This window comes from Falco cherrug, chromosome 9 (genome assembly GCF_023634085.1).
Source record: "Falco cherrug isolate bFalChe1 chromosome 9, bFalChe1.pri, whole genome shotgun sequence".
In the NCBI taxonomy this organism is placed as follows: Eukaryota; Metazoa; Chordata; class Aves; order Falconiformes; family Falconidae; genus Falco; species Falco cherrug.
In genome coordinates, this window is record NC_073705.1 from 30,267,414 (window position 1) to 30,294,807 (window position 27,394).

The 27,394-nt window shown below is 36.7% G+C and overlaps 2 protein-coding genes across 4 annotated transcripts in view; one reads left to right on the forward strand and one right to left on the reverse strand.

The window, feature by feature from the left end:
* Window positions 1–27,394, reverse strand: part of DNTT (DNA nucleotidylexotransferase) — a 158,286-nt gene that overhangs the window by 97,826 nt on the left and 33,066 nt on the right. The window contains exon 2 of the mRNA XM_055721291.1: window positions 11,646–11,803. Within this exon, the coding sequence (XP_055577266.1) occupies window positions 11,646–11,675 (30 nt within the window). The 5' untranslated portion in view covers window positions 11,676–11,803. The remainder of the gene's footprint in view (window positions 1–11,645; window positions 11,804–27,394) is intronic.
* Window positions 25,590–27,394, forward strand: part of BLNK (B cell linker) — a 100,349-nt gene continuing 98,544 nt past the window's right edge. For all 3 annotated transcript variants that reach the window (XM_055721285.1, XM_055721286.1, XM_055721288.1), the window contains exon 1: window positions 25,590–25,724. In XM_055721285.1, coding sequence (XP_055577260.1) covers window positions 25,650–25,724 — 75 coding nt within the window. In that variant the 5' untranslated portion in view covers window positions 25,590–25,649. The remainder of the gene's footprint in view (window positions 25,725–27,394) is intronic.

Sequence of the window (27,394 nt, forward strand, 5' to 3'; positions counted from 1 at the left end):
AACAATTTAATGGAAAATTTAAAATCATTCTGGTATTTGTTTTTGTCTAGATATTGTAATGACTTTGCTTTTGTTTAAACTCTGAGTTTCTTGGCTTCTAAGCATTCCCTTTACTGTTGATACCTGTTCTAACAATCTCTCAATGCCTAAAAAAATATGGCACATGTTTTTACTGGGTTTAGTAAAAATTTTGTGGAATCCAATTTTATTTTTAAATGAAGTCATTACATAGCACTTTTCTATATTTGTACCACTTACACTTAGCCAACGCACAAACTTGAAGGATGTACCTATACCAAAATATAAAATATTTAAGAAATTTTTGGTGAAGTTTTATCTCTTACAAACAAGTACAGGTTTTGCTTTAATCTTTCTATTTATTTGTTTTACTTCAGTCTTCTGCTTCAATTATCACCAGGGATCTATATGGACTCATGAAGGCCTTGAGTTTCTGACCTTAATTCCACATTATGTGGGAAGTTTCTCATTATTTTTTAGTAGGTAATCAACAAACTTCACAATATCTTACAATTCCATTGGACAAAAGGGGTCAGGTACCTGGAATTCCTGGCCACTGCTACCTGCCCCAGCAAATTCTTGTTTGAACATATGTTGCATGAACCCGTTTCTTTAGTTCCTATTTTTTCCCCATAGGTTAGCCTGCAAAATAAACAGAACATCATGCTGTTACATTTGATTCCAGTGTTTTGAATAAATGTACTATTATTAAAGATAAGAAAATATTGAAAAGCATATCTGAACTTCCCAGAATACATTTAAAAAGCATATCTGAAATTTCCAGAATATATTTAAAAATCAATTCTCCCTCATCCCCTTTGGTGTTTATATTCTCTGAACTACTGGAACACTTACTTTCAGGGGGCAACTTTGAAGTATACATACTTGAGTTATTCACATCAAAGATGATAAACTCAAAATACCTAGATGACCAAGAATCTTGAAAAACTGCTGAATTGATAGCATGCTTTGGATATGCTTACTCGGCTATATCAAGGTATTTGGCATGTAAGATAAACTAGGCTTAGAGAGGACATGAAATCTTGTAGTTGCTATCATCAAATGCACATTTCTGATGTATGCGGTCAGAATAGTTACTTGTTATCTTTTCCTTTTTTTTTTTTTCCCCTCCCCAAATTGGACATAAAACCTGGAAAAGAAGAATGTATTTAGCAACAGTTCTCAAAAAATGCCCATGTAGAACATAATACCAAGAGCTGACTGCCTCTTTAATTGATTGTATACACAACTATTATAAAAAAGGGTTGTTATTCTAAGCCCTTTCCTCAGAAACTAGGGAAGAGAGATACCACCGTGCTGAATAATTAAATAGAGCAATAAGGTTCTCCCTTGCAGCATGGGAAAAAGTAATTGGTGACAAATCCTGGCAGGAGTTACTTCCCAGGCCTAGGCAGCTAAAAAGACTATTGCTCTCAGTGATGACTAAATAATGTTCCTGTGGACATTTCAGAAACTTCATATATAAAAACATAGTACTAGAAACGAATACACTTTTTTATAAAAGTTCTTATCCTGACACCTTCATTCTTCCATAAAGAATCCTTATTGCGTCCCCCACTCCTTTAGTAGGATACTGCTAATGTAACAGCTAAATTGATAATGTTTCTTCTTTTAATTAGTTGTTACTATAGTTACTAGATGGTAGAATTGACACATCTTGCAGTAACTATCCAAATGCAGTTCTAGACCTATTTACATTACAAAATATACAAACAGCAGTATGTGTGAGATTTATGCCTTCTACACTTACAGATAGTAAAGCACAATACATTTAATAAAGATAGATGTACTTAAGCCAAAATAATGAAAAATGGGAAAAGGTTACTGCCATTGTTTCACATAAAGCTATCAACTATACACTCTACTTTCAGCAGTACAGGAAAGCTTCTTTGGCTTGCAGTTCCCACATCATCAAGCTGAGGAGATAATCAGACTAGGTAATATAAAAGAGAGTAATTAAGCATAAATACCATAGAAAATGTTGCAGAGGGAAGAAAAACTTACAAATAATATTATGTGGTATGTCCCCTTGTCCTCTCAAAAGTTTCTGTGCATCACACCAAGATAAGTTTATCTCACTTTCTGGCTATGGAGCAAAAGCACCAGGTAATGGCTAACAATACGGTGAGTCCTGACAGAGCTCTTTCTGTACATTCCACTGAAATAAGCTGTAGAAGAAGTCAGGGCCAGCATCAAAGAAGCTGAAAGAATTGCTGATGAGGATTACACATATGTTTGTGTTGTCTCCAGAGAGAAAACAAAACCGACGTTCATCTGAGTGACATGTTGTAAATTTTGCAGGTCAAGGAAAAATCAATTAGAAGCTTTTTTCCCCTCAGAAATTTGAGCTGAGGAAAGCTAGAAATCATAGTGGAATGGGGCAGAATTCTCACCTTTGTGATTTATTAAGGTTCTGAGTTCCACTAATGCAGAACTAATTACAGCAGAAGTAACCTAGCCGAGTGATTAATTCATAGCAGGAAAGAGTCTGCTTTATCCTGCTAAATGTTTGTTAATCCAAAACCAGTCTTGACACAGTTTCCACAAAAATATTCTTTCCATCTCTTACTGACTTCACCTATGTTCTGGCAGCTGCCTATAAAATTTTCATTTTGCAGTGTAGATTTGATAGCTCTACCTTTCACTACAATGAAAGCTAATTTTTTTTCAACTGCATAAAAATTTACTTCTCAAAGCCACTGGCAATTCCTTTTCCAGGCTGTCTCAAAATTTGCTTTCCTCATTTCACCTTGCAGAAAATTTAATATGACTAGATTAATTCAAGGTTGCTATAGCCCCTACAAGCCCTGTCCCAATGTAGCTTGCATATTTGCTTAGCTGTGAACACACGTTGATCAATCTTTATAAGAAAACCACAGTGTCCCTAGGTCTTTATGAGAAAACAGCCTTTAGCACCATCTTTCTGACTCCTTAAATCATAGATGTAAATCCCATGCCATTATTTTATTATGCACACCTGCTTATCAGGGAATTCCATCACAGGTCTTGACACATTTTTATACTATTCAAAGAGACAGTATAATTCCACCTAATTGAAGTACTTATATATAAGCTCTACTCCTCTTTCCTTTGTTTATTGCTGCAGAAAGGATTCAGTTTAGAGAAAGGAAAACTAATTCTCTGCTATGTGAAAAGTCAGACTCGAGGTACTTTCACATAACTATGAATGGAGCTGGTAGTTCAATAGTTAAGTGACAAATCAGAAAACTACACCGTACTAAAGAACTTTCTGTCAGAACGCTTCAACATCTTTCTTCCACCAAGGTTTCCTGTATTACATATTTCCTATATATTTCTGGTTTTCTGATCCTATGCTAAACTAATTATTACCATATATTACTAAACACGACAGCAGGAAAGATATAAAGCAGGTAAATCTTTTGTGAATGCTGTTCTGTTACAACAATTTACTCCAAATTTTACTAAAAATACATGCTGTTTATAGTTTAAGTACATTTTAATTTAGTCACTTTGCACTTTGTGATGTTATTAAGGACACAATTCAATATCATAGTTCTTTTTTGCTGTTGGCAAACCATTATGAGGTTTACAATGCACTAGAATTCAAAAATGTCATGAATTCAAGCATGATACACAGAAAAATTTAGCCTCTATTATGTTTAACTTTTGAAATATGTGGAATTACAAAGATGTAAAATCAGGCTGTTAGAGGACAGAAATGGAGAGAATATTAGAGGAAATAATATTCTTCACTTTGCTGCAGCGAGTGGAAAAAGACTGTTCTGTCCAGAAGAACAGTTTCTGAGTAGGAAGGATTTGATGATGGCAAGGGCATATGATACAGGCTATTAACAAATACCCTAAATAGGTATTCTCTGGTAGACATTGTTGTCAAATAAAAGTGAAAGTTATCAAAAATACCTTTAGAACATTTGCATTTAACTGTGAAATATGCATACATATACACTATATACACACGCGATTTCTTATCTCCTTAGTTCCATACAACATTATTTTGCAAAAGTATTAAAGTTACCATTCTGACAGTCAGATGTAAAAATTGTTAGGACAAACACTCTAATCTTTAGCAGCTATTTATTTATACCTATTCTCCTCACTACTCACTGGTCAAAACCAACAGAAAACAAAACACAAACCCCGCCAGCCTTTGTGGTGAGGTACAAAGCCACGGTGCACGCTCCCTGCTGCTCCGCAGCAAACCACTACCGCATCACCTCACGCTACCTCCACAGCTGCGCTACCCACAAGCCTTCCAGTGTAAACAAACGGCAATATGATGTACCAGGCTGAACGTGAGAGCCAGACATTGATGTTTGTTTGAAAGGACTAGGCAGGAAAGAAAAATTAACTGTAAGTACTTCTTTAGTCATACTCAGTCCTGCTACACGCATTTGGATCCACAAGATGTTCTTAAGGCTATTTTACACTGCTTGGCACAGCAATTTAGCAGATTCATTGAGTAAAAATGATTAGGAAAATAATGGAACATTAAACTCATAAAATTAAACTGCTCTAAATATGTGGTACAGATAACAGATGGAGTTACAATTTGTTACAATGTTGTCAGTCACAACCCAACACTGTTCATTTGATGTGAAAACTTACAACCCATCCTCTCTGTAAAATGTCTGGGCCAAAAGAAGTCGACTGCAGCACCTGACTGTAAACCACCAAAACCTGAAAAACCTTGCTGTTGCAAAGCTCAAGTAACCTGAGGTTAGAAGAATCGGCTGAGAAGGCACTTAATTAACATGATGGTAGAGCCAGTTGCTTCATGACTGTATTTTCAGGAAAGGCTATACATGATCCTCAATCATCTGCAGGGCAAGCAAAATTTTAGCAATACATTAAAACAGTGGTTGCTCAGGTTTTCTAATTTTGTTAAATTTGAGAATGTTTTGTCATTACAGCAATGATTGAAGGTCTGCGCTATTGCTTTTTTCCCTCCAAGAAGCCACATTTTACAGGCATCCATTTAAATTGATACATTAAAAACGCACACCCTTATTAAGATTGCTGCAGTACCATAAATAAACTGAATATACCTGAACAGTTATATATCACTTTTCACACTAATTTATGCTGAATAAGCCTGAAAAGTAGTCAATATTCTCCCCATTCCTCACATTTCAAAATAGGCACATAGGTAAATTTAAGTGGCAAATTCATTGCTCTTCAGGTTTCTTATTTTCACAAGTGACTAGAAGCTCCAAATTCATTCACCTTCCATTTAGATCGCTGTTTTTCAGTCTTTTTCAGCTGTGAAAACACATAGCAGTTTTACAGTGCAGTCCTAGGACCCAAATACAGCAAGCTTGAGTTCTACACATTTAGGAAAGCCCACGCTGCAAATTATTAAGCAGCAATCCTGTTACCCTTAGACGTAAGTATCTGGCCCCACGATCTTTTGAGATACTATCTTAACCCTGTGCCTGAAACAAACATCAGCCCATCTACATACAAACCTTGAACTGAGGAACCACTTTTAATCCCACTCTAAATATAGGGGAATGACCAAAGCAGTGCCAACCTTAAATCAAGGGCAATGGCTTCTGCAGGATATGAAAAGGTAAGGTTAGAACCATGCTTAGGCCAAATTTAGTGCTCTTAACATGATTTTACCTCCTGGGCCACGATATCTTGGATAATAAATATTGGGTTTGCATGTTAATAGAATACAATAATGTTTTGGATAAAAGTTACAGCTATAGCTGAAAGACACAAGAGGGAATAAAAAGGGGTTGAGGGAGTCTCAGAAATACATGCTTGGGTTTAAGCGTGATTTTTACTTACCCAGAAGAGGTGTTCAAACTGGCTACAGACAAGGGTAGTAAGAATAACCTTGGGCTAGCTAAGATAAGAAAGCCCAGATTTAGGATAAGGCCTAGGGTCCAGATCAACAAGGTCAGATAATGTATACTTAGGTATCAGCATCAAAGGGGCCACCAGACTAGATTTAGTCTGGGCCAGCAGCCTCCACTTATTACAGGTGATGCAATAGATCCATATCAACAATCAGGTTAGGATAATTACTAGGTTTAGGGAAAATAAAGCTCATTTGCCTGTGTTTTAGACTAAGTCTAGAAATGAGAAATTTGATTGAGCACCGACGCGAGCAAGGGCCTGAAACCTGTGCTTGGATTTTGGTTAAAAGGAATCATTTTTCAACATTAATGAACAGGTTAAACCTTTAGAGCTCAGAGTTCAGTGGAGTTAAGAGTTCAATTCAATAGGATCCCATGGTCTATGTCTAAAAGGACTGCTGGGCTAGCAATTCTGAGCATGCACACAATATTGAGGTAGCAGGGGTCAGGATAGGTGGGATTATTTATCCACATTACCAAATGCGTATATGGCTAATTAATTCCTGTGCAAATAAAGAAACTTTCCTGTTTGTATAAAGGTGTTAGGTGCAGGGAGGTAACAATGTGTTTGGGTGAACAGTGTCTGACAGACTGGAGCCAGAACCGACTCAAAGCAACCACCTGGCTTGGTTTCACGGTCATACAAACAATAATTTCCCTCTGCAGAACTCTCAGCCGAGGTTTTGCACCTCTTATCTATTTAACTTAAATCTAGCCCTTTTCTTCATCTTATAAAGTGACCTTATTAGGCCCCAAATGAAATATAGCTCTTGGACAAATTAACATACTCATGTTGGGGAGTGCTTAATACTGAATGCAGAGGAGTACACACAGTGTAGGAATGCAAGAAGGTAAAGAAAGTGTTTTCAGTTCATTGTTGAACAGCTGTTGAAAGAAATATTTGTTTGATTGGAAAAGGTGGAACATTTTCCATTAAATGAAACCACAGTGTTTCTCTGTGATTGGAAGTGTTCATTCCACCAAAAATAAAACTACTTGTATCCAGTTATCCAAGAATATTCAACATTCAGTTTAGGTTGAACAATGTGTTTCATTTGATGTGAAGTCAGTCAACAAAAAGCATTTTCAGAGTACTTGTTTTCCTAATTTTTTATTTTATTTTTAAATTTAGGACTATTTTTACTTTAAAGTACCATTTTTAAATAAGTAAAAAAAAAAAAAAAAAAAATCACAAATCTCAAACCAAAGTGTTTAATTATTTCAAGTTTTTTTCCTCTCCCAGACCTCTTTTTTTCCAGATTCTGCTGTAACAGAACACTGGTTGCTCTGCAGAAGCTGGTGTGATTATGTAGTTAGAATTGGCTAAAAAGAAATGAATCCCTTCTCCAAAAGGTGGTTAAAAGACAAGTCAACATAGAAGTCCCTGTCTTAATTAAACATTTTAGAGGTAACACTGAATTTAGTAGGACAGTAGCACTGTTGGAGAAATGAGAGTTAGATGCAATGCCAATAAGGACATGACCCCACCACTGTATTTCATGTCATTCTGCTGGTGACATTAACTGGTTTACCTGTTTTGTAAACACTAAATCCTAAATAGGCATAAGCAGCCCGAACCTCAGAACCACCAGTTACATATATTGTATGTTGGATCTCCGGCTTTTGTTAGATTTTCATAACAGCACTGACCAGTGTTTGGGGTGGGGGCTGTTTGTGGTTTGCATTTGTTACAAACATATGTTATTGCTTAAAGAAGTTGCAACCATTTCTTTAACTATGATTTTGATCTTTAATAGTCATATTTTGGTGTATCAAGACTAGCCATAATGGGATATACTTAGATGTACTTAGACTGATACAGTGTAATATGTAACTATTTTGATAAATTCAAGCTCTCACCAGAAATATATGGCAGACGTGACCCACTCACCTTCATCAACATCTGCACAGTTGGATTGTGGCAGATTTTCAAACACTGGAAATTCTTTTTGTCAAAGCTGGATATTTTATGAACTCTATGTTTTAGTTCATAGTCACAGGGTATAAAGAAAGAATTTATTTACATAAATCCTAATTTCTGTTATGCAAAAGGTCACACTATAATGATTGTTAATCCCTTGCAACCTTAACACCTATGAATTTATGGATCTCTATTTGAAGCCTTCATGAAAAAGAAGGCTTAGTACTGCGATTTCTACACTGAGTAGTTTCCATTTTCATTCCTGGTTTAAGGCCAGCTTCTGGATTATTTCTGCTTCAGCTAGTATAAATGTAACTCTAATAGATGGCAACAAAAACTTGTGTTTCATTAAGGGATTCATTTAAGATTTTCAGAAGTCTGAGTAAGTAAACGAGAGTTCAGTAAGAGCTAGGAAGAGTGGTGCCCTTTACTCTGCAACTGGTGCAGAAAAAAATGTGCTTTATACCTGCATAGTGGTGTGTACACATGTGTATGCACATTTCACTTCTATGAATCTTAAAAACATTTTGTCTTTACTAAGTAGGTCAAATGCCCAAAGCTGACAATGTGGTTCAGATGGTACTACTTTATAGGAGAAAGCAGTCCTATATTGCCAAAGATTCAGGACAGCAACTTTCTTCTGAGAGAATCAGAGATTGAGGGGCTATGTTAATCTGGGGCACATTTTCTTTCTACGTAACTATTTATTACTATACCATCCAGGCAAGAATATTATACCATAATATCTTGCATAATGGGTGAACATGTTCCATGCTTTTTGTAGGCGTGACACTAAGTTCCAGTCTGATTGCTCATGACCCTTATATGCATCACAGAAGTGTTGGTACTATCCACATATGTTTGATTTATTTCTTCATGGGATTTGTTGTAGAAGTAAATTATTCTGGAACTAATCTCATAGTTTTTAATTGAAGCTTGTAAGCCAAGTCATTCTGTCCCAGAAGATGGAAATAAATCAAGAAAAAGACCTTTTTTTTTTTTTAAGGGAGATTCCAGTGTCAGATCTAGCAATATTTTATCCTGCAAGTGTTTGAAGAGTAAACTGAAAAGGAGGAAGAATTGTTGAGTGAATGATTTAGTTATGATTTAGTTCAATCACTTCAGCATGAAGGGATGACATTCCTATATGAGAACAATCCTGTGCTAAGAACAGCTCAGCTAAGTTCCCACATTTTTTTGTGATTGCTGGTTTTGGCGGGAAAGGGATGTCAAATACTCAAATAGTTCACCTGAGAAAGGAGGGTGAACTACTGCACCTGACTGAGAACACACTCCCTGTTTCCCCTAAACACAAACTCACTGGCAAGAAAAAGTAATCCTTTCAAACAACGCAACAATTTTCTTTGGCTCATTTTTGAAGACAGATTTCTTTCAAGATTTCGGTCATTTTCAGAGATGGTTGATTGGAAATTAAGGTATTGTTTACAATACACTGTTAACACACTTCTTAAATTTGACTTACCAAAGCATGAAAATGTGCATGAACTTGCATAGAACATCTGTGTTTGATATCACTTATCCCAATTCTCTAATTCAGAACTCACTGTTTAATCAATCCAAATGCACAGAAAATCCATTAGGCTTAAAATCAATGGCTGTATAACACTTTCAAATAAAGCCTTCATTTAAAACGTCATTCAAACTGAAAAAACATTAAGTCCTGAATCATCATCAGAAAGTGTATCGAAGCCAGAATTTGGCATAACATAATGTAGTTTCTATGTATAAGGTGATGTACGCACATTGGGAATATCAGCTCTGGCACAGAAATTAGAAGGTGAAACCGAGCACTTTATTGTGACCAGCACATGAAAGGGAGAGAAGTATTAAAGAACAGATTTTTAAAGTATCTTCTAGAGTTACTGCAATACTTTGCTTACAAAGGTACAATGAGAGGCTGTTGCACAATTCTACAGAGCAGAGCTCTGATATTGTATTTGTTGTATTTCCACTGCTGACAAACAGGGGAACTTAAGAATTCTAACTTTGGTAATTATGAATTGCTTAAATTATGCAAATAGCATTTCAGAACAACATGAAGATTCCCAAATAAAAGGCAAAGTATAACATTTTCTTTCAAAAGTGTGGCATTACTCTACTATTGTCTTCCACAGAGAGTTAGCCAGGGTAACTAACAGCCAACTACCATGTTAATCCCTCTTGAAACCAAGTGTCAGTTAGCAAAAACAAAAAGAAAACACTCCGATATCTTGTCATCAATCTGCACTGTTTTTTATCCACAGATCTCAAAACAAGCCAATGAGCTGCCAACTATCTGACAGCTGCAAATATCTCCTGCATGAACGTATACTGTGGGCTAGATTCCTATCTCAGTTACAGCAGTAACAATAAAAGGTCTCTTAGTAAACAACATCAACACAAAAAGTGCAACTATCTATGGCAAAATTACAGACAGAATCTGTGTTTAATGCATAAATACGGGGAAAAAAAAACCAAAACAGTAATTTTGTATGTGTAAATATTCCCAATTTTACACTTAATAAATTAACCATCTGGCCAAATAAATGAAGAAACTATCACACTCCTTTAAAAGTGACCAAAAACCCACTAGTTCATTTTTGAAAGCTAATTATAATGGTTCTGGTTCAGGAAAGCACCTACTGTTTGAGTTTGTATATATACATGGGGTGACTTAATTATTTTGAGTCTAAAGATCTGAAAGTCTTCTTTTAGGAAATTGCTTTTCATTGTCAACAAGAGTTGAAGAGATTACCTATGTTCGGCTGCTTTGCATGAAAGCTCCTACTTTTAAGTGTTTATTCCTGAGCCCTAACGATTCAATGTTGTTAAGTACTCCCCCTTATGGTCTGTTACAACATGGCATTATAATGCTTTGTGTTTCTTCAGTTAAATGCTAGCATCTCATATATGCACTGTACATGTATCATCAGAATTAAGCTAGGCCTACAGCACTGCAACTCATCTTAGAAATTGTTTCATTGAATAGATCTGTGATAACAGACACTTGCAACTACAGATATCTGCAACTGCATCTGATCGTTCATTGTTTTGCTTTGAAATATGTTTTTGATCACCATTATTAAATTCCAGAATAAATACAAAGAAAAAATATATAAGAAAATAATTGATTACATCAAGGTTGGCTGACTAGTGTCTTGCTCTTATTGGTATTTACTCTAGACTATAAATACATTATGCGTTCTTGATAGATATGCTACTGAAGTGAATTATCTGGAATTGTATTTGCTAATCCTGTAAGAAACGAATGTAGCACAGTAAAATGAAGCAGCATCAAAATGGTATTTAATACTTTTTCCTGAAGAAGTAGAAAAAACTGTCTAGTACATGTATGTGACCACTGCCACCTTCACTCTGCTGCATGAAAAAGTATGTATGGTGAGAATAAGTTCCTCCTCAGAGTTCACTATTTTTTCCTCAAATCCAGCAGTCTTTTTCAAAATACTAATTTCATAATGTACAGAATGGATTTGCAACTTCATTTAGAAGAAAGCTTTACTAGTTAGACATTATATGAGGATCAGCTGTACCAGAGTAAAAGCTGTTCAACATAAAATGCCTTTCACCATTCAAGAAGTCTTCTGCTGTTCCTATTTTCACCCTAAGGCTGACTGAAAACACACAAGGTATCTCACTTGCTATACTACCTGTAATATATTAGTCCTCAGTGCAGTTTGTGCTACTATGCATTCCTTGGTTTATTACATCCTTCATCATGTTTTAGGAGGGGAAGGGGAAAAAAAGAGAAAAAGAAAAAAAAAACCAAAACAAAACATGTTGTTGTAGCTCCAACTCACCTTCTCAAAATGTTCTGAAAAACATTCCATAACAGCGATGCAATTTCACCACCTTTGTGCTGTATCAGTCCAGCAAAGTGTTCTGCTCTTTTACAAAGTCTTCAGAATTCAGCTGGTAACTTCAAAGAAAGGCAAGCGCTAACTTCTCCCACAAGATCCTGTAATGTTAAGCAAAGCACATTAAGGATTAAGATCCTCTCTGGAAATAAACAGCACTTCATTTGGTTCAAGTTCTTCTCCTTGAATTTTAACTGAATAGTTCTAGGGTCATTTTGATAAAACAGTTTGTTAGAAGGCATCCTTTCTGATCGTGTTTTTATCTTTGCTTACTCTTACTTACTTTACTTACTTACTTTACTTACTCTTACTTACAAAAATGAGTGAGTTTATCTGTGATGGACTTGCAATTTAGTTCTCTAAACAAAATCAGATTTTTTCTGCAGATTTGGGGAGAATGAATGTAAAAAAAAAATATTATTCACACCATTTATTAGAATACTCAATGTGTGCAAACAGCCCAACATATACAACCCAATGGGGAATTAGGCAAAAACTTACTAAAATCCCTTCACCAAAAATTAAGCCTCAGTACTGACATGCACATATAACATTTGATAAATAATTCCCAGTACCATTTTAATCTCCTTTGGGAGCATAAGAGTGAATCTAAAGAGCCATTTCCCTACAAGCACATTAAAGGATGCAGAAAATTCAAACAGCGGAGAGGTTAGCTCGGTTCGAGAAGCTCACTTGATTTTGCTTTCCAAGTTTCCAACAAAGTCATACCGACAAAACTTTTATTAGGAAAGAATTTTACAAACATTCTTAAAGATGGGTACCTTCTGAAGCAGGGAGGGTTATTCCTGTCAACTTTTCTCCTTAATTCTTCTTCCATTACAAAGCTATCAAATATCACTGAGAAATTTTATATGAAATGTTACATTTCAGCTTTGCTCTTTCTGACATTGACTGCATTTGGACAGAGTCTACTTTTGTAGAATGGATGCTCTAGAATTCTTGTATATGCAGTTGCACAGAAATACTTTTAAGAGTTTCTAAAACTGGAGTTAATAGTAGAAACCAATTGTAAAACTGTTTTCTTACTAATTAAAGGTAGTACAAGGATGTTTGTGTTAGAGGATTTAGTGTCATAAATACAAAGATTCTGTTGTTCAGACAGGGAGAGCAAACATAGAAAGCAGCCTTTCCACAGCAGAATCACCTTATAGTTGAAATACATGTAATCTTTAAAGAGGGGGACAATCCCCCGCTCCAACAGGCAGTTTGCAATATGAAGGCAGACAAATTGACAGAAATGCAGCAAAAAAGGGAAGCAGAAAGGCAATCCTTAGGAATATATTGCCTCACATCAAACAGAGGGGTTCCTTATTTTTCAGCCAGTTTTCTATCAGTAGCAGAGTTGAAGCCAGTCTTTTAGGGAGCCAGCCAACATTGGCCGCCATGCCTCTAGGATGTTCCTCATCCTCTCAGAGATTCATAACCACACTTACGCAGGAGCGATGTGTTTCAGAGAGCCTCTTGACAAGCGAGTATCTGTGCTTTCAAGTTTCCTGGGATACAGAGAAGAAACCTGAAGGAGACCAAGAAAATCCCCACAAAAATATCACTTTCTTTCTGGCCTTCCTCTCTTGCTGTTCTGCTCTTACAGAGCGTTGACTCACAGGTTTTTGTGTGCTATTAGAGACAGCCAGAGGTAAAAGAGCTGAGCGCAATTCATCTATTGTGATAATGAGAAGGAAAAATTAAACAAAAATTATTTATAGCATCATGAATTCTGAGTTCAGATCATCTAAACCAGAACTTCTATTGACTCCTCCTCTATGCAAAGTAGTTTTCAGCACGTATGTCTTCCAATACCTCAATTTAAGCATTGCTTGGACTTCCATTTATTTATCAAGTCTTGCTAGATGAAGTTATGGGAAAAAAGGTAAGATCCCCAGTAAGGAAAGAAACTATTTAATGAGTAAGTGATTGTGTGGCTTTACAGATGTAATCTCAAAACTACTTGGTCGTTATCATCCCTTACATGTTATTGAGCTTTCTTTAAAACCGGGAACAAAAACGTGATTTTAGAAGCTCATATAAGCACTTTCAAACTCAGGAGAAATCCAACAGCCAAGCTGGCAGGGTAAGCAACTGATGACATCATCTCAGTGATGTGATAAGGACAGTGGATCAGAATGCCTCCAGCCCACACACTGATAGAATGGTAACTCTAAATGATAAAATCATTTCTGTGTGCATAAATCAAACTAAACTAATGCCAGCCACACAATTCAATAGGAAAAAGGAGGGATGAACTACAGCTAAAAGAAATTTTACAATTACATTAAATAATCTGTTATCAGTTATAAGCTATGGGCCATTACATTTCGTTTTGCTGATACTGGTATATCTGTATCTCCCATAGCTTTGGTTATGAACTGGGGCACAGCCAACCAAGAGGGGAGAACTGTCAGAGAATCCAATTGTCTGCTATCGTCCACCAATAATGGAGAGATGCAAAACTGCTAACAGAAATAATAGATCATGCTCTGGACAGTGGAAAAGATGTGGCAAATGAGGCATGGGATGTTATGCAGAATGTGTAGGTTGCAGAGGACCAAAGTCATCACTGCATCATCTGATTTGTGACTTCTGACCTCAGAGGATCATCACATCATAGTCAAATCTCACTGTTCTGAAGGTCAGCGGTGAGGTTTTTATCAGCCTGACATTTGTTGTCAACATTATTTTTTTTAATGCTTAAGTTCTTATTTCTTTTCTTTTTAATATCAAAGGAATGAGACATTAAGGTTATGCATAAACAACTCCCACTGACTTTTCATAAAATTCTTGAATCAAAATAGACTCCAATTTATCAGCAATGTAGATAACATTATCAAGGTCTAATTCACATCATACATCCAATCAACTTTTGAAAACAGGCATAGAATTCTAAGATAGGGATGCTTTTGAGGTGTGCAAAACCATAAAACAAGCATATAAAGAAAATAAACCAGAGTGCAAGATTTTTATGCGTTCATTTCTTCTTTCTCACCTCATATGGTTTATGGTTCACTTCTCTGGAAGTGAAGAGAAGTTAACTTTTACCAGTTTATTGCTTCAAAGTATATTCATCATTTGAGATATACGGTTCCCATGACAATGGGATCCCAGGGAATCTGTTAATCTAACAGTGTTAGACAGAATGTCAGTAGTGTCAATCTGGCAAACATATCATTTAACCAGAGATCAAGAGAGAAAATCTGAAGGTCAGAAATGCAATATTTATAATACTGTTGGTAGATGGATGCAAACTGAACAACTCCTATCTATAGCCTTAAAAAGCTTATCAGAGGAATGTCTACACCACACAAGCACAGCTGTTACTGGAATTTTCTCCATTAGGTTGCAATATGCATGGATATTGTGCGCAGTATTCCCTAGTATATTCCCTAGAAACAGCAACAATCTTGAAATATACTTTAATAGTACTGTTTGTTATGCAAGGCCCAAACAAGCAGCAGTCTGCTGCTACCCTCATTCCCACTAATTCCAACTGGTACCACAAAACCGCCCTTTGTTACATCCCATGATATTATTCACCCTCTACCTAATTAAATTTAGAAGCCCCAGCATTTTTCCAGTAGGCAACGCATATTTCCTTGGAAATAAACTAACATGATCAGCATGGCTTCTGCCTTTGGAAGACAGTAGAGAAGAATACACTGAAAGAACTCTGTATTGTCAATTCATACTGCAGCAGACTACTTTGGTACTGCGTAAAGAAAGTACCTGTGTGATTATTCATGGCTTCTCTTGACTATCTCTATGACAATTGAACTGGAAATGCTAAAGCTATGGAAGAAAGGTTGACAAAAGCAAAAGCTGGTTCACAAGAAAAACAGAAAGAGAACAGACATAACCATACTAAATTCTGACTGTATTCAGCATATAACAACAGAAGACGCCTCCAAATTTTGTGTGGGGAAGCATCTGTCACAGAATGTTTTTTTTTTCCTTCCACACCTTTCTTGCTATCATAAGATCATTTTACCTAGATCTAATTTCACTTAATACCACGCTGATAGAGAAGTTTGATGACAGTACCATTACCTAAATGATAAAGAAAAGCAAACTAATAAAAAGGAGCTAAAATAAAAGGTTATGAAATTACTGAGTTTTTGTGGCCCACATGAGAAAACTTAGAGTACTTTTTGTCATTTTTTCTTGATAATCCTTTCATTTAAAGTTTATTAACATAAACATAGCAACTCTTAAAATATCTTTTTGAGATGTCCCCACATACTGCTGTCAGAATAAAAGAAACCCCAAACCTATAGATCTCTCAGCTCTTAAGCTCCTGCTTATTTATTGAGATTTTATCATAGTCTCTCTCTGTTGACTGTCAAATAAACTCTGCTCATAAAGTTTTATCTATGTCAGCAGGCTAAGGACACAAGACATGTAAAAGCTCTATTTATTACTCCAAAAACCTTGAGAAACATTTTCTATTTACACGGCCTGTCTCCCCATCACCACCTTCCTCATTTTCTTTACTTTTTGTACCCTTCCACTTCTACACCCCCTCTCTTTGTCAATCTCTTCAGTTTCTCTATCCATCTTCTAAGCCCACATTCCTCTTTTGAATTCCTCCTTTCTTCTGTCTTTAGTTAATAGGCTCTGAAGTTCATTTTTCCAATTTCATTTTCAGGGCTCTGTTGACTAGAAGTAGGGAGGAAGTCTGTTTAATTTTGGTCCAAACGACATTTGGATGCTGGCCAGCTGACACATGATGCTTCAACCAATTCCTCTTACCCATAAAAGTTTATAACATGCTTCCCTGAACATTTTGGGCTCCCAAAACCATCACTTTTTGCTTCTTCCACAGACTTTCTTTATGGCAATAAACAATAAACACCTTTTCCAAACAACCCTGTATCTCAGATTCTGTTCCTAGATCTTGCCTCTTTCAAATGACAGTTGAGCATCTTTTCCCTCAGACCTTCTGCTGTCCTATAGAAAGGTCCTAAATTTTGCAGTGTCCTGTTCTCCCATCCAATCATTTTCCCTGTCCAGTTTTATCTCAATCATTCTAAGTAAATAGAAGAACTAAAGCTATGAATGAAACCTGCATATCGGTAGCACAGAAACACTGTATCATAATATTAAACTACAGTGCTATAATACTATGCTATAGTACTCTACTATATAGTATACATGCACTATATATACACTATACATTATGTAAACACTATAATACTGATGATATTTTAGAGTCACTAATGCATCACTATTGACCGTTGTCTCTAAGACCCCCAACTCAGGAAGAGCACAGGAGAAATGCCATCCTTCTCCAAACCTGTATGTTAAGCAAGAAGAAATTCCACTTCAAAACAGAAGCAACTGTTTTCCACAATGTACCTTACATTTCCTGCTAACAATCCATCCTGAGAACAAATACTTCAGTTACTACTCCAAAGTCTGTCGTGACTGAAGTTTTTCTAGCTCAAGCCACTATCAGTTCTGTGAACTTGTTCACCATTGAAAACAACATAACTGCTGCTTGGTGGCTGGATGTACTGAAATATCAAAGGCTGTTCCAAAGATTACAAGGGCTGTAAGGAGTAGAAGTGTGGGGCAAGTGGGGAACGGAGATGTACCTCTGTGCCAATACCTCAAAGAAACGAGGTATCCATAACACCTGAAATAAATGCACATCTTCATGCATTTTTATTTAAATCTAGCCCTCTTTTCAAAATCAAACTGAGGCAGATTTCTTAGAAACATCATTTAGAATTTTCTCTAACTACAGTTAGCTGGAGTAAGCAAGATCATTGCAGTGACAGAGAACTCTGCACCTGGGAAGCAGATGCAGAAAAACACCCTACCACTCAAGTTCTTTTACTAACTTCATGGCAGCTTTTATCTACAGGTCAACTTTTGTTGAGATCTTCCACTATAAAATACTGTGCAATGATGCATTAGTATGCCCATTGGGAGTTGAAGTATTAATTTGACATTTTTCCATGTACCCCACACCAAGAGTCACGTGCTTGGTACATACTTTCTACACATATCAATGTACAAGCCTCAAAGAGATCAATAGTGTTTAACTTAAGAACTCATTATACTAACAAAATCCCTCAAAAGAACAAAACCAAAGTAATTTAAAATAAGCATCAACCGCAGCTTTTCAAATTTAAGCTGCCTAGAAATGTTATTTAAATGATAAGGCAAGACACCAAAATAATATTGTTTTTCTGTTTTGAAATTTACTCACTAGATTTTAATGCATATAAATGTTGCCAGACAGAAATCTGTTCATACACATTTTGCTATATTTTATCAGAATAGTCAACACAGATGAGTTTCAAAGAAGGACACGTTCTATAAAGAAATTATATACAATGTAAGTGCAAACTACACCAGCCAGCATATGAGTCTAGAGGAATAGACAGCAAATTCTGCCAAGGTGTTCAAAAGAATAAAAATCAAAAAAGTGGTTCAGTTAAACTGCAAAGAATACTGACTACTTGCAAAGAATATCACGATCAAGCACTACAGCAACAATTCCAGCCTTCAAAAGAAATCAAAGAGAATTTCTAATGAACAATGCCACTTTTGTAGCAGATTGGGTTTTACTACTTTTATATTTTATTGTAATAGTTAAAATCATTAATTTTTTAAAAGATAAAGAAAACCAGGTGCAAAATTCAGGTTACAAACAAATACCTATGAGAATAAGTACATTTTTAATGCATGGAATAATGTGGGAAAATCTCTCTAGAATAATGGCTGAATCCATTCCTAGATTCAAAGAGAAGGTCAAACTAACAATCAAAAGCCACATAAAAGGATTTTAGAAGGCTGAGTGATAACAAAAAAGCAACTGTCCTGAAGACAATGTTTTTTGTGCCATGTATCTAGCCTTTGCGACCAAACAAGCAACCTAGCATTTGCCAATAATTAAAATTCAGCTGAAATAACATGCCCCAGGAATGAGTTGAAGAACAAGTGAAATAAAGAAAGTGAGCACAGTAAACTGGGTATAGTGGAAGCAATAGAAAGGTAACAGGTTTCAAATCAGTGTACAACCACAATCTTCTTGGTATAGCAATTGTTCTAATCATTCTTTGCAAGGTGTTTTGGGTCTAGGATTTGGCTTTTTGTGGTTTTTGCTCTCTTCCATTTGAGGCTTCCTCAGGTCTGGGTCTTTTGTGATCACAAGAAGGAAGTGCATTTTAGAACTACTGTTTAGGGCTATGCAGAGAAAGACTTCAATAAGTAGTGCAAATAGATGTTTTTTGTTTTTTTACCATGAACAGTTAATTATTTTTCAGTACCGTAATCTACATGCCAGAATCTTCCAACAAATTTTAGGTTGAAATGTGAGATAACTGCTCAAAGAAGTTTTACACATTATTCCTCTGTATTACAACACAAAACAAGTTGCACAAAAATAACGAATACTACACACAGCTAGTAGGACTGGAAAGATACTGTTTACTGCACAAGCACACCCCCAACCAGAAGAACAGACATCTACAAAACTCACATGCTCATTTTATAACATGAAAGCTTTCATAACATTTAGGTAATCATTGATATATTTGCAAAGATCCATAAAGCATTTAGGCAGGTGGAGTTCCCTTTGGCCTCTGAAAAACCCCCTGACTTACCCAAATCATGAAAAATAATCTACTTCAGTCTTCAGGGAACCCAAGACTCTTGAACCCCATTTTCATGCCTCTTATACTTGGCTGGCATAATAGGAGGGGAAAAAAAGTGCAACTACAACTCAAACAACAACGGTACATGTTGCCATGCAGGAACAGTTACACCTCTTAATTCCCATTTCTCCTGCAAAACCAGGAAAATTTAGGTGAGCCCACCACATTCTGAGTTACAATCAAGCTCTGAGATAGGTCACACCATTACAAAATTTATGAATTTGGCATTACAGTTTTATTATTGCAAGAACAGACATCAGTTTTAAGCAATACAGCATTGCTGTATAAAAATAAATTATTTTGAATACCTTCTTGTTGCATGACTTCTAGCATTTCAACAAGAACTTCCAAAAAACACTTGTTGAAAACCAAAGATCAATTTAATAACTAAAGCACATGCTTTAATTGGATAACTAGATAAAGACATATGCCAGAATGCAATTAAGCTAAACCATTTTAAGTACACAATCATGTTTTGCAGAAACATTTTTGTGAGAAACTCTTTCCCTTAGTACTTATCTGTGGCACTGGTGGAAAAGCCTGTGGCACTTATCTCACTCACAGGTTCATCCAAAGTCCACTCAAGTCACTGTGGCTCCTGAAACACTGGTAAGAGAAAACCAGGAGGAAATTACAGATCCACACCTTAGCGGGGTGGGGGAAAGAAAAATAACAAATGCAAAAGAAAACTGAATTAGCCTTCACAGAAAAGATTGCAACCAGATGCTTAATTTTGATAGCAGCCACCACAGGTGGATTAGAAATTTAAATAAGAAAGGCATAATGAAATTCTCAATACAGATTATGTAAAGACCTAGCCAAGAACTATCCTTGAACTCTTGAGTGCTATGAATTCAGCATATAACGTAGATCAGTAAAATGACAGTATGCAAAGAGCAGCAAATATCTGTCCTTTAAGACGAGGGAGGAAGGAAGACAGCAAACTACAGAACAGTTAGCCCAACTTCAATTTTTACAAATATACTAAAGCAAATGTTGAACCTCAATATACTTCTAAATTGTTTCTGTAATACTGCAGTAAAAACTGACTTGTCAGGAACGAACTGTGGCAAACCCATCTCATTTCCTTTCTCAATATGACAGCTACCTAATAGCACAAATAAGGGCACAAAGTACATATCACTAAGGCTTTTGATGGGGTCCCATATAAAAATCACCACATACAAACCAGAGAAATCTGATCAAAGTACTGTATATTGTAAGTGCTCATCTGACTCACGTTGGGAAGACAACTGCAAATCACTTGCAAACTCAATGGGTATTTCAGGTAGGGTCCCATAGAAATTTGTTCTGGCCTTAATTGTATTCAGTATTTTGTCAATAACACAGATGTTGAATAACAAGCAAACTTCTAAAGTGCATTGGTATATCGTCGAGACAGAACCAGTTAATGAAGATAAAAAATAGTATACTGGGACCAGTTTGGCCGCACTATTTTTCAATTAAGATGGAGTCAAGCTGAAAGTATGCCGAGAATGAAAAGACTAAACAAGAGTTTCCTAAATCACAACTTATGAACAAATGCTAATGAAACCGGGTTTGCTTCTTCAGGAAAGAGAGGATGTCCAGACCCATCCCATCTGGTGCTTAGACAGCAATTATTCTTAAGAACAGGCACTTTCTTTTTCACCCTCTAGCAGTATAGCACAGAATTTATTAGAGTTCTTCCTTCAGCTGTGCCTCCCAAGGACATTGTGAACCTTGATGTTTCCTCAAGAACTCAATTAGAAAAACAGGTTACCAAACTGATTTCCAAGACTGAGCCAATATACTCTAGTTGTTTGTGATCCTGCCTCTCTGCTGAAGCCCTGCCTAGATCTCCCGAGGTCCCTTCCAGATCCTATGATTTCTGTTAACTCTGTCTTTAACTTTATTTCCTGTTAAATGGGAAAAAAGACAAAACTTATTAACAAAATTTTATCAAACTTCTAGACAGATAGCTGTAAGCAAGCCTTCCTTTTCTGACATTCTCTGTAGACTTTTTCAGACTATGAGATGATTCTGGCTTTTTACTTTAAGAATGTTTTTCTCCCACCCACCATGAATGGCAAGCCTGTCAATCACATTAACAAAAACAAAATACATATGGGACCGTTTAAGGAGGAAGAGCAGAAATGAGAAACTGCTCCTTTAACTTACTTGGAATCAACTCTAACATGTGTGCCTCGACAAAGAAAAATGAGTATATGGTAAGTCATGTTACTTTCATTACTTTTGCATAAAATGGGAGAAAAAAACCCAAGTGACAATGGTTCACATGTTATATACAGTAATATGACATTGAACTATTTTGCTCTTCTATTTTCCTGAGAGTACTATTCCAGTGTTACATCCAGTAAAATGTTGCTTGCAGCTCCTACAAGTTTTTGCAAAGCACAACTTGACTTTGAAAGTTTTGAGATAGGTTTAATACATTTATTGCTTATGTTCCTGAAAATATCTAATTGTATTTAGTAAGAAATGCCAGTGGCATGATCTAGGAACCAGATTTTATACTGCTTATTAACTATTTCTATGAAATCACAAATTGAGAACAAACTTTATGAAACTCCAAGGAGCTGTAGCCTGTAAAAATGTGATTTTATGTGGCTTGCACATTCCAGACTGAAAAAAAAAAATCATTCAAATATATATCGTAAAACGTGTTAACTGCTTTATGTACAAGTTATGAGAATAAATTTCTGTTTAGAGGTCAAATTACCTCTTGTACAAAATGTACACATTAACTAAGATTCCTTTGAAATTTGGTAGTTCTCAAGTACTAGATGTCATTTTTGCTAAGGGCTCCAGCAAAATGAAATTAATTAATATACAGAATCAGATTTATGCTTTTGAGGAGTGAAATTGCAAAGAGTACAGGTGAAAATTGTTAATGTCTCCAGTCAGATACAAGTTTAAAATAACAGATTACACTCTGCACATGTACCCAAAAACATATTTAGAGTCTGCCAGTGTCCATGTCAGATCAAGAGGCTCCAGCAAATATTCAGTAGTGACTGACCATGACCTCCCAAGGCTAGTGCTGGTTCTCATTCAAGTTTCTACAATCTGCTTGAGAGTTAAGTGGAGGCACCTGGACTTTTGGAAAGAAACAGCATCTGTGGCCTGTCTTTATCTGGTGGACTCTGGAAGCCTCACTATTCTGCTCAAGGATCCCCACACACAGCCAACATGTGTTCAAGTGAACATATTTACTTGGATTGCCATGAAAGGTGATACACTGCATAGAGTAACTAGGATACTAAATAGAATCAGTAACCAAATCTGGGGTCCTCCTAGCCAGCAATTCTTGAAACAATCCCCTTGAGGGTAGTGGAAAGCAAGTTGAAGTGCATGATAATATTCTCCATTTTTGTTGCGCACACTCGAGGAAAGAAAACTACAGCATTTATCAACCCAACATCAATTAACAGCATCAAGAGTCTAGCTGCAGGATCCCAAAGGAGCCTCTCCACGTCCCTGTTCTTTATTTTTTGTTGTTGTTGTTGTCATCATTTTTAATTAGACTACAACTCAAATGGCAACATCTTTCTTGCAAGGTAGAGTCCCTGTGGTTCAACCACCTCTGCTGCAGTCACTTTGGGAACACAAAACTGAATATGCCCTTCCCAAAAAGATCTGTCTCAGTGAAGAAAGGTGAACTGCAGAAACATTGGCCTCTTGAAAGTACTCTCCTGAGAGCCCAGAATACAAATTAAGGCAATGTCAACACAGGCAATGATAAAAGAAATAGCCAGAAGTTAGTGCTGGGGGGAGCAATCAGAGCAAAGCCAGGAGGAAGAGGGTGGCCTGGCACAACAAGGTGGGTGGGCTGGCAGGGCAGAGCTTCAGCTCACACTGCAGACTGCCAGGCAGCGTAGGAACCTAAAGCGGAGGGCAGCAAGGAGCAGCCCCTTGCATGACGGTATTTCTGAAAATGCTAGTGGACTAATGGGCAATCGTTGGAAGAGGGGCAGGCACTGCTGGCAGCATGCACTGAAGTGCAGAATTCTTAACACACTATTTTAATCTGCCTTTGAGATGTTCTGAACTAGAACTGTTTACACCTACTCAGTAACCAAACTCAGCCTGAACTGCTGAAATTAACAGCATCTCCATGCTTCACTTTAGTCACATTTCACACCTGATGCCATCTGTTATTTTGTTGTTTTCCTGAAGCAACCATTAAACCTTTAACTGACACATATCTCCCACCCAGCTGCTTCCCACCTCCAGCATACATGAAGATCCTACTACAGACACAGTCATTCCTGCATCCAACCTAGGCAAGCAAAATTTCTTAAGGAATACATGCACCTCTCTCTCTCTCCTGGTCCTGCACAAGCTGGAAGACAGTATCACACCCTCCTCTCAATCAGGGAGATGTTGCCCCCCTTGGAACAACACACAGCCAACACTATGAAATTCAACACAATTTTTCTTATAGAGTGCCAGCCAGGCACCTGGAGATTATTCTGAGAAGGCCAAGTTTAAGTTGGAAGGACTTTTATCTCAGTTCTGCACTGCTGAAATTCCAGGAGCTGAGTTTTTCCAGATTCAATGTTCTGCAAAGCCACAAGACAGGAAAGAGTTAAGAGTATTCACTGGCAACAACTGACATGTCAGTCACTAACAGCAAAAATACATGCAGGAAAATTTGAAGAAGGAGAGCAGATGAGACAACTTAGCTGAAATCCATTTTAATCTTTGAACATGTGCCCCAAATCCATTTTGCGCTGGGAAATAAAACAGGAAGAGTAATTGGAAAGCAGAATATCACATTCCTTAGTCTCCGGCCTTTTATGGAAGCTCTCGTATTTTGACCTGTTGTGGTGACTCAGAACTGCTGAGCAAAATAATCTGAGTTTGTTTCAGCAGCTGCAGCTGCATCTTTGCAATTTCATTGCCCATTCTATAAAGCAGTGGCTCTCAAGCATTTCCCCTTTGCTCCATTTTAGAATATGCACCCTGCTCCCTTCTCCAATCAAGAATTAACATATGCTGCCCTTCTCAAACTGGAAGTGTATTCTGTGTTAATGGTGCAGAGGCAGAGAAGGGCTGTGAGTTGGGTGGGGATGCAGCTCAGAAGACATGGCTGGACAGGGACAGGAGTGGGAAGGGGCAGAAGTGCCCACCTTGAGCCTCGTTGGCTCTGCTCCCTCGTAACTCCACCTGAGCCCCAGTCTCCACTAAAGACATTTGCCTTCCTCCTTATGCAGCCCAGGAGAAATTCCTGGCCGTGCCTGCCCAGTCCATTGAGCATGTCCCTCCTTAAATGATAACAGTCATAGTCATGGCTTGAAATTTGGGAATGACTGGTGTAACTTATGTGATATACATACATGCAACATATGTAAAAACCACATCCAGACCAACAAGTCACTGAGTTCCAAATGGTTGGAGACTGGGAGAATACTATGGAAGTCTTACATGCTTGCCCTGTTTCTATACAGTTTCCTAGGTAGCTCACTTCTGACCAGTCAGAAAAGGAGATGCTGGACTGGAGGAGCTTATGGTCTGACTCAGTACAAGCTCTTTATTTTAGCCCTAACTTTGGAAAAGATAACACAGCACTAGAATGAATTTATCAACAATTTGTTCTTTAGCAGTAATAAGGGGGTGGGGAGCGTGTCTTAAGAAAAAAATCCCAAACTTTAGATTATATAACACCTTAGAATAACTGAGTGATTTATTTAAGCCCATAAGTATGATGCCCAGGCTTGACAAAGAATGAGATTATATGATGTGACAATATGGAAGTACAAGTTCTGCAACTGAGATCTAGTTTTGTGTGTCTAAACACCACGGCACAATATGTCAAAACCCACAAGCAAGTCAAATGCAGTTTGAGGGCAGATCCAAGCAGCTGGATCCAGTTGTTCAAGGCAGACGAGAGCTATCACTAATTGATTTTGTAATAAATATAAAAAATAGCTTCCATATTTAAACCTCTAAGATGCTGATGACAGAAATATTCCATACACTGATTTGCAGCAGAATTTGTTTAACTCATTTCAGCAATGATTGATATTTGCATAAGGTGATATAATAACTTACAGTTTCTTTATACTGGAAAGGGTCACTCATAGAAGAACATTGGTACTTCCTAAATCACCCCTTATAGACGTTCCCTTTAAGTGAGCAAACAGGAAAAAAAAAGTTGCAAAAGGGACTTCCTCCTAGGATTTCTACAGCAGCTCGGTAAAAAACAGTGAAGCAACAGTTCAGTGTTACTCATATAGATCAAGCCTTTCTCAAGGAGAGCAACATGGCCACAAAACTACCATCTCAAGAGGAATTTGAGAACTGGACTGCTTTTCAAGTTGCAGATCTCCTAAGACAGGTACTGAATGTACATGTAACATTTCAGATAGTCTAGTCTATATTCAGCTAGCAGAAATTCTTACTGGATTTATATTTGAAAAGCAGGTATCTTATCCTAAATCTAGCGCAGACATTCAAAAGTACTGAAAATAGATTAGTCAGCAATTGTCATCCCCAAGAACTTGTTAATATTATGTTTCTTAGTGCTCTCCTTTTTTATAGAAATGTAATTCATGGTAGAAGCTGCTAGCTAAGATCTTCTATATGGCAAATCATATAATGCTTGCTCACAGGGATATTTCTTATAATAGAAAAGGTATTTCATGCCCCAATTTATTTCCTGCTGGGAGGAAATAACCATTTTACTGAAAGTGGATATAGATTTTAAATTTGAATATTGCTTTAAAATTTACAGCTTGTCAATAAGAATCTACTGTTCATTTTTTCTTCTCAATGTATATATACCCACAGTAGTTGTTACATGTTGCTTAAGTTTAAAGTACTTGAGCTTTTTTATTTTTTTTAATGTTTGCTGCTCTGTCTGCTTGCACATTTCCTAGTTCTGCAATGACCTTTCTAGTATATGCAAAATAATCCAAATTGCACAAAATATTCCAAGCTTCTCTTCAGTCATCCTTTCACTGCTTGAACAATCTCCTCCGACATATAAAATACATTCCACATGATATATCCTTTTCTTGATACCAGATTTTTCCCTGTAACTTACCGAATACTATGACAGGTTTTAGACTTCTACCTGTAACTAAGTTACACAAAAAGGTCTATTCACTGCATTTGGATATATAGTCTCATTTTACATTCCTTCTGTTGGTTGTGTTTTGTTTTTTTTTTTTTAATGCAAGTTTATCTATAAAATTTTATATACAGGATTTTTCTGTCTTGTGTTCGTCGTACTTCTTACTGTAAAAGCACCAATCTTTACCAGTACCTGCTTTACACCAACAGTGGAATTAATCGTCGTTATATTTTCTCATCCTTTTCATTTGAAGGAGCATACAGTGTTTTTCAAGTAAAATAATACAACATTATAAAGTGTTTCTACAAAGGGTCCATTTGTAGCCACATGAATATTAGGCCCAAGTTCAAAATGCTCGTTTCATATTACTATGTTTCCATCCTGCCTTGTGCATAAATACATATGCTCATTTGTGTACAATTTAAAAAACACAAACAAAAAAAACCAAAAAACAAACAAACCACAGACAGTTTTACAATGCAGCTGTATCACAATAGGACCTTTGTCCCCATGTTGAGAAACCTAACCTGTTCCATGGAATTAATTCATACCATAATGATAACATACCAGCTAAACTGTGAACAGCAACTCAGAGGATTAATTAGCTGAAAGCCTTTCAGCTTAAAGGAAATCAGACTAATTAATAGAAGATATAATGATTTTAAAGTACCCTGCAATTCTACAGCAGAATACAAGACAGAAAGTTTAACAGCAATTGTTCAATAGCTCAGAGGCTTCAAGGGAAATTTCAACAGACACCATAACTACTGGCTTCATACTTGTTAAGAGTGAGTCTTCCACGTCTGTGTTAGTTACTGCCTATGTTCACACTCACATCACCAATTAAAGCAGCTCAGTGATCTAATTACTATGGTACAACCAACATTAAGTGCTTGACCATGCTGTGTATCAAGGACTAGTGCTGGGAAGCA